The sequence below is a fragment of the Liolophura sinensis genome, chromosome 9 (assembly GCF_032854445.1).
Source record: "Liolophura sinensis isolate JHLJ2023 chromosome 9, CUHK_Ljap_v2, whole genome shotgun sequence".
Classification (NCBI taxonomy): Eukaryota; Metazoa; Mollusca; class Polyplacophora; order Chitonida; family Chitonidae; genus Liolophura; species Liolophura sinensis.
This window is the reverse complement of record NC_088303.1, coordinates 18046692-18055524: the sequence shown is the minus strand read 5'-3', so window position 1 is coordinate 18055524 and position 8833 is coordinate 18046692. Positions and strand designations below refer to the sequence as shown.

At 39.3% G+C, this 8833-nt stretch overlaps 1 protein-coding gene across 1 annotated transcript; it reads left to right on the top strand.

Moving 5' to 3' along the window:
* Positions 1-202: 202 nt before the first annotated feature.
* LOC135475316 (large ribosomal subunit protein eL14-like) lies at positions 203-6439 on the top strand. The gene is made up of 5 exons (XM_064755164.1): positions 203-239; positions 2380-2481; positions 3072-3266; positions 5270-5323; positions 6249-6439. Exons 1-5 carry the CDS (start codon positions 237-239, stop codon positions 6363-6365), a joined length of 471 nt encoding a protein of 156 aa, XP_064611234.1. The 5' UTR covers positions 203-236; the 3' UTR covers positions 6366-6439.
* Positions 6440-8833: the final 2394 nt, after the last annotated feature.

Genomic DNA, 8833 nt, shown 5'->3' with positions numbered 1-8833 from the left:
AACCTTGTGTAATGACTCGTACATTTATTTGAAGACAATTTTGTATTTTATGACGTATACTTTTGGAAATCATAACTGAAAGGAAAACATGAACAAAACCAATTAGTCTGACACAATTAATGTACGTTTTAGGTATTGTTTATACGCCGGAACACAAAAATGTTCGTACCTTTATCCCACATGGCTTCTCGAGTGACGTCACATCCTGCACCTTCCTTTTCGGCCACAATTTGACCATGGTGAGGATATGTCCACACGTGAACGTCTGAAAATTGGCTTTTGTGAAGCAAAACAATAATGAAAATCGAGTGAACACGGGCTCACGTCAAAGTTTGGGTTATTTTGAACATTTGGGAATTAAAATTGTTTGCTCAAGGAACAGTGGACTTATTTATGATGGCGTTTTGTTTCCATACAGTCCGAATGGCTGGCAGACACGTGCACATGCTAAATACATTTCCTACCTTTTTTTTTCCCCTTAAACACATTTCGGACTTTTCCGGCATTGTCAGAATAATGTATACGAGTACAAATTGAGTACAGTGAGCAAGAACCCTTGAACAGTTGACAGGCACTGCTCTCTTCGATGAGTGTTAACTAGCTCCAGAACTATGCCTAGAAATAGAACCAAAGGGTCTTGCGAGTTGTATGAGATCAGTAGATAGTGTTATGCTATACACTATGCCATACCCTCTGCCATAAGCCTTTCATAAAGGAAAGGTTGAAAACGTCGGCCTGCAACCCCACCTTTAGGTATCTACTGTATAGAATAGACTCGAAGCAATGCGCGCTTTCATTGTTGACACACATTTCCTCGTCCGATGCTATCCAAATCATTCTGTCGTTTATACTTCTGGCTTGTGCATACTTTTGCAGTAAGATACAGATTTTGACCTGGCACGGGGATTAGATCAATTCTCTTGCAAATTGCAGCATGTATATATGTATATGGGAAATAGGAAAAGATGTGGACGTTTCACTTACATACTTTGCCATGTCTTTAGCAGATGATTTGGTCAGTTTTAGTTGTGTTACTGATCATCTATGTTGTGTCATTGTTGTGCTATATCCAGTATAAACAAAGATACAAATTAGATACAGATCAGCAGATATGTGACTTCGACGGGGATCTTGGTGGTAGAGCGTCTGCTTCCGGACCGGTAGATCCAGTGTCAATCCTGGGTCGAGTCACACCCAAGACCTTAAAATGCGGCAGTTGTAACTTTCTTGCTTGGCGTTCAGCATGAAAGGGAAAGTGCAATGACTGGTTGACACTGGTTATCGGTATAATGGCTCGGGCGGGACTGCTTACTTTCGTTCAGTAAGGCGTCTTAGTGAAGCAGCACTAGATAATAGAGCGGTGGAAATCCGTCCTGCAACAAGGAGGCACATTACATGAACTCTAAGGATTCCTTCGTCGACATATGATTGAAAATTGTTAAGTTCGACATTAAACCCCAAGCGCTCAGTTACTCAACGGGGAATCTACAAGATGAAGAATACAACTATAATGGGAAAACAATGGCACAAGTAAAGAATCGGGTGCTGTGAAATGCAGATTTCTTAGTGAATTAACATCCTGCAACACATGGTAGCAACCGATTCTTAACTATAGTCAAAACAAAATGCATAGGGCCCAGTGACACAAAAATTGTCAAAGACAATCTCTCATATTTTTTCTTGAGAATCTGTCGCTTTAGGTAAAACACCTAGAGTGTATAAAGGAAAGATTCACGTGAATGATGAGCCTTTGTTGATAGGAATTGCCGTCTGATCTAGGCTGAAGACAATCTCTAATCTGACACGTGAAAGCTTTCATTGATTTATAGTTTTAGTGTCATGGCCTTACACATGTAGGTACTATTAAAGTAATTATTAATAAGTAAGAAGTGAGAGATAACATGGAAGGGGTTAGGTAAGTGAAGAACATTGTATGAAATTGTGAGAACTAGGCCTGATAAATAAGTGATTGCAAAGAAATTCATTTTGACGATCTCAGTGTTTTGAGTTTATTAAAGTCGAATATGACTTAAAGTTGAAATATTGAGGTCATAAAAATGAATTTCTTAAGAGTTACTTTGCTTGTTTATTATTCTGAGCTGTTCAGTGGATCACCTAGACTATGCCTGGTAACCTGAAATTATAGCATGCTAGACAATACAAAAATCAAATACATATCTAGGTAACACATCACTGCAGACCTGCAAATGACTTTTTGGGGCGTAGCCAACAAATCTAAAAACCCATTTTATCCAGTTGGTGTTTTCAATATAATCTATGTTATTTGTGTGTGAACTTTTTTCAGGCACCACTGACAGGATTGGATTTCATGGCTGACAGTGTGTTTTGTTCTTTCATTCCATTCTTTTCTGTGCACAGGTGTTGGAACGCCTTGTGGAAATCGGCCGGGTGGCCTTTATTGCCTTTGGCCCAGATGAAGGGAAACTGTGCGTCATCGTTGATGTCATTGACCAAAATAGGGTGAGTGCTATAATTCCCTGGAAGGTTTGTGAAGGTGGATGTAATGCCTGATAATTCTTCAGGCACGATTTGCTGATATTTTGAAAGTATATTCTGAAAAGGTTGATGTTTAATCTGAACACCACCAGGATGATGAACATCTGTTGATAGGAATTGCCGTCTGAAATTTAACTGAATGACATTTCTGAATCTGACTGGTAAATTTTTCTGTTAACATCTCTTGTATGACTAAGGAGTTACTTTCAGCTATCAGGTAATTTGGTTAATTATCGGTTTTCAGTGAAGATGCAGCTGTAGTAATCATAATCACTCTTGTCACTGCAGACAACATGGCATTGACCAATAGGGTCTGATGTTGAAATCCAGCTCCCATTGTTTGGCTAAGGCTTTGTCGTTACTGTTAGGCTCTCCTTAACTTTCACAGCTCACTAATTTGAAGGTTAAACGAAAAAATTTTTAAGCTCGGCGATAAAACCGTAATCAGATAATGAAAGATGTTAAAGAAAGTTCATATTCAAATTCACATACAGTAGTCCTGTCGGCACGCTGAGATCGTAGTGTTTGACACCTGTTTATGATGTTTTGTACAGGCTTTGGTGGATGGACCCTGCTCAGGTGTGGGACGCAAAAGTATGAACTTCAAGGCCTTGAATTTAACCAAGTTCAAAATCCCAATTCTCCACTCTGCACGTACTGGCACAGTGAAGAAAGCATGGGAGGCCAAGGAGATCACACAGAAATGGGAAGAGACAACATGGGCAAAGAAACTGGCAGCTCGGGAAAGGGTACGTTGACACCTGAGTTTTATGGATCTTTTCTGAAGGCCTTAGTGTGGTGGTTTGACATGTACAAAGATATAACATTTTGTGCATAATGCTGTATTTGTGTCTGATGGTGTCACTACGTCACAAATGCCTTTGCCATTATGGTGTCATTTACACCATTTGCAATGTCAAGAAAATTTCATGAATTCAGATATTAGTCAGATCAGCCACCTTCTATTAAAAACATTAGATGCACAAGGTCTTGTGTTGGTTTCTAGTATGAAGACATTTGTCTGGTATCTGGTCAAGTGCAATAGTTTTCACGTCCTTAATCCTCACCTTCCATATATCTGCCAGTGGTGTCGTAAAACAGATTTTTAGTTTGGACACTAGTCACTCTGACATAACTCTGACATTGTTGATAAACACAATTTTGTTTTACTATGATCTAATACAACTGTATCCAATTAGGTAAGTTTTCCTGCCACATGGCAATCTGGTTAATCATGCTGTTGTGTAACCATGTCCTTACACGAGCTGATCTCTTTTTACTGGAAAATGGAAGTGAAAGTTACAGGAAGACTATAGTGGATATTTTGTCAGTCGTGTATAATAGCACTTTCACATGGATGATGAGCCTTTGTTGATAGGAATTGCCGTCTGATCTAGACTGAAGACAATCTCTAATCTGACATGCGAAAGTTCTTTCATTTTCCTGGTATTGCAGAAGAAATCAGGGCTTCCTTCAGTGGACAACACACTATTACTGTAATATTTTTTAAGTGACACATTTTGTTTGATTCTGATTGATTCATTCACTTTATAGTGCCATTTATGAGTTGTTTTTTGTAAAGTTTAATTCATTTCGTATCAGAAAACTTTAAGTTTAACTGTTGACATCAGATGTGTAATTTTAGGACTTCTACATGCGTTGGAAAGTGCATTTCTACATTCCAAAGTTTAGGTGCAATACAGTATATATAGATCCAGTAGAAATAAAGTATCCATTACTGTTGACCGGCACAGTGTGTAGAGTGTCTGCTTCAGGAGCGGTAGATCCAGGGTCAAATCCTGGCTCAAGTCACATCTAAGACCTTAAAAGAGGAAGTTGTAACTTCCTCGCTTGGCGTTCAGCATGATGGGGATAGTGCATCGACTGGTTGACGCGTATCAGGATAATGGCTCGGGCGGGGCGGCTTACTTGCCTTTGGTAAGGCGTCTCAGTGAAGCAGCACTAGATAAAAGAGCGGTGGAAATCCGTACTGCAACAAGGAGACACATTACATGAACTCTAAGGATTCCTTCGTCGTCATATGACTGAAAAATTGTTAAGTACTACGTTAAATCCCAAACACTCACTCACTCGCTGTTGAACCGAGCCTATATCAGATATATTTGTAATGCTATTTTTTAAACTCCCTGCTTTTACTTCTCACCTGAATTTTGACCTTTGGGGGTGTTTAGAGCTTTCTGTCTCTACCTGCTCCCACAATCCCCTTTCCGCCCCTGGCAATGAGACCAGAGTAAAATAAGCTGTGTTCAAATCCTGGCTCATAGGCTGAACTAAATGTTAGGTACTGTACAATCATTGAAACATGATCAAAGCTACAGCCAGGGAAATCAGACCTCAATGGTGGTGAGCCAATCAGCATTGATTCTGTAACCCTTCAAAATGGGCAGTTTGACTTCCTCATATGGCCTACTATCTCATCATGTTCTGTATACAAACACAAGAAGATACAAAGTATATGTACACGCACCTAATGACACCTCGTCATCATGTGAAAAATTATTAAGTTCAGTGTTAAACCCCAAGCATACAAATCATTATTTAGGTTGGTAATGTACCTGGCTGACTGTTCACCTAAATGATGAGCCTTTGTTGATAGGAATTGCCGTCTGAAATATCAACTGAAAGACAATTCTTAATCTGACAGGTGAACAGATCATCTGCTTTCACCATGTACTGTTTTTCAAACATTTTACATCTTGTTTTTTCATGACACTCTTGTTTTAATTTACAGAGGACAAAGCTCACCGACTTTGACAGGTTTAAACTGATGAAGGCCAAGCAGGCAGTAAGTACTGGATGCATCCAAATTTACTGTTAATTTTTGAAGAGATTTGTGTTCAAGAAAACACCTATGTCCTGTATGGAGCGTAGATGCAAAAAAGTGTAAGAGAAAGAGAATTAGAAAAGAAATCTTAAATAATTCAACATTTCTGTATGATGGATAGTTTTGTCTTGTGTTCCAAGATCTAAGGATTCTTCCAGCAATACGATGCTCATAGAATATTATATGTGACTCCTCAGTCTGAACATAAGCAGGTATTGATATAAAAACTAGGCAAATAGTTCAATATTGAAGCATAAAGTATGGATTTCCAGTATAGGAGCTAAAGTGCCCTTACTGGGTCATTTGTTTGAGGCATTGTTCTCTTTGCTGACAATGAGTGCCTGATCAAATGAGCATAAGCTCTAAAGGAGCGTTAAGTCAAGGGATTTACCATGAACATGGCAGTAAGTGGTGGTTTTACACCTGTGCTCTCTGGTTTTCTCCACCCATAAATCTTTCTGCTCTCATACAAGTAAAATAATTCTTGCACACTGATGAACACTAATCATGCAAAAGCTGTCTTAAGGTGACACCAACTTAATTTTGTATTTTGCGAGTGAAAGGATAATAAAAAAATCAAAATATGTAATATGGAAACTGAAAATTCACCATTTTATTTTGTCCCATTTCGATACTTTCATGATTTGTGTGTTTATCAAAGCTTTCCAAATAGGAAAAATTGCCAAGATAGGCTATATACACACATACGGTACAGTAGTGTGGCCTCAAGGTTGTGGTCACTTGCACACGCTTCTGCTAAATTGAGGATATGGCGGTATTTGAGTTATTGCTGCCATCATATTAATGAAATATTCTTTTTAAAGAGTTCAAAATTGATTTCTGATCTTAACCTTACTGCTAGTTAATTTCTGTATATTCGTTGCAGCGAAATCGAATCATCAACATAGAGTTTGGTAAACTTAGGAAGGAGGCTAGGAAGAAGGCAAAGGACGAGCCAGCCAAACCTAAACGAGTGCGCAAGAGGAAGAGCAAGAAGAACTAGAGTTATTCATCAAGTATGGATTCAGATTTTGGAACATGTAACCATGTGAAAATATTAAAGGTTTCTTGCTTGTATACCATCTCTCTGTTTTTTTATTTATCATTTCTCTTTTGCTACACAGCCAGATACTAGTAGTTGCTGAAAGGGCTGTTTGAAAGAATTTGAGGATTTTAATGTTGTATTTTACTGGGTCCTATAAGTGATATCAGTATGCTATTCAAGCCTGATATTTCATTGAGATGATAGGTATTTTCACGAGCTGAAAGGAAATTTTCATCTCGGACCATATACCCACTTTGGTAATACAAATTGATCACAGTGAAGAGCACTACAGACCACTTCTCTTGAGCCACCCTCTGCTACTACTGTGTCTTCATGGAAGCTGTGCAGCTGAAACGGATGTCTCAAATCACAAAATGAAAAGAAGAGCACGTGGCTTACAGTGGGACCTTGGTTGGGCAAATACAAAATACTTGCCTTGGGTGGACATCTAGTCATTCATTTTCGACTGAAAAAAAGAGGTTTCCAGAACTTTTTCCACATGCCAGCTGCTGAATCGTACAAACTCTTGAAAATGAAGGCAAAAAAAGTTGTTGATTAGTACATTGTTGACAAGAGTTTCAATCAACCAGCACATAAATCCATGGATATACAGAAAAAATATCCCACAATCAAGGCTGTGTTCATTGCCTGTTGAGCAAAAGAGGTAGTTTGCCAAAGCGAATCTTCAGTGAGAAGCATATTATTTTCTCTGAATTGGTATAAAATGAAATGCTCTCAGGAGAAAATGGACAAATAAAAATGGCCTCGCAAATCAGCAATACAGGTTTCAGAAATTAACTCATACTTGCATATCGATGAGCAGGTTTTGTCTGGGTCGTCAAAATGCTTGTTTCAATCACCAGGACACATGAAGTACGGGTTCAATCCCATCCTTGGACAGGGAATTTGTTGATTCCTGTGCTTTAACTGTTCTTGGGGCCTTGACGACAGTTAAGCATAGACAATGCTTGTATGGCTGTTTGACATTTGTTGACTATCAGTCTTTCGCCAATATGGAATGAATGATTAACTCCATTTCAGCAAACTAGTCGCCATAATGTGGTGAAAACATGGTTAAAACCCTAAACCATAAATGGTTTGCATTGCAGTGAGAACATCGAAAGTTAAACAAAAATAGATATTTTTGAAATAGAACGAACACGAAAGACAAGTTTTAAGACAACTGTGGTCAACAACAAAAATTTAATTGAATATAGTTCCTATAAGATGCCGTTAATATCATAAAATATAGTTCTTATACAATAAACTTTAAAATATATATGTAAATATCTGTCTACAGTATCGCCGGCAACACTGTGAAGAGCAAATTTGATGTGGACCAATTCTGTTCACACGGGAGAGCTCTAGGTTGCCTTTCACATCGAGCTTGGGGTCCTATTCTAGCTACCAAGAAGGCCCAACGGTTGTCGCCAATATCAAGTGCCTAGATGTACATCCCACATGGGAATGGTTGTAGTCAAATGATGATGGTGTAATGGTTAACCCGGACACTCAGGTTTCTTCCATCCATAACCCGGACTAAAGTCTCTAACAAATGGCAAACAGCAACCAAGTAAATTGTACATGTAGAGTATATGAAACTGAACGATAAGCGGTTGAATTGGGTGAATTTACAACAAAGAATCAGTGCAACAGACATTTCCAAACTGTCAATGAAGAACAAGCATTGTTGCAAGTAGGTCAGCTGGATGTCCCACGCATTGGTTACAAATGTCCAATTGTTCTGTGATGCCCTGTCGTCACAACTGGCAGGGAATGGAATCAAAAGTAACGTCACAGGAAGGGGTGGGACATTGGATGTGGTGGACTGGTTGTGGACTGATTGATTGGTGTGGCTGTTAATGTACTACATTGTACTGCCCTGTGAAATATACTGTCACTTGGTCCACCAGGTATGAACTGAAAAATAGTTCCTTGGAAATCTGCTTTCACTGTAATGGAATATCCGTGTCAAGAACATCCCTCTCGTTAATAAGACTGGAGTCATTGGTTCATTTTCAGGTCATGTCAAGCCAACAGCAGTTTTAACATTGGTACTTTTCCACCTGAGCAAGTACTGGTCAGCCAGGTACTGGCATACTGTGACTGAGTGGGTTGTCATAGCTGGTGTCTTCAGCATGTACTAGTCAACCAGGTGCTGGCATTCTGTGTCTGGGTGGGTTGTCTTGTCTAGTCAGCAAGTACTGATCAACCAGGCACTGGCATACAGTGACTGGGTGAGTTGTCATGTCTGGCATGGGTATACAGTGAATGGGTGAGGTGTCATATCTGGTGTCTTCAGCACATTCTAATCAGCCAGGTGCTGACATACTATGACTGGGTGAGATGTGATGTCTGGTGTGTGTATACAGTGAGTTGGTGAGTTGTCATAACTGGTGTCATCAACATGTACTTGGCAGCCAGGG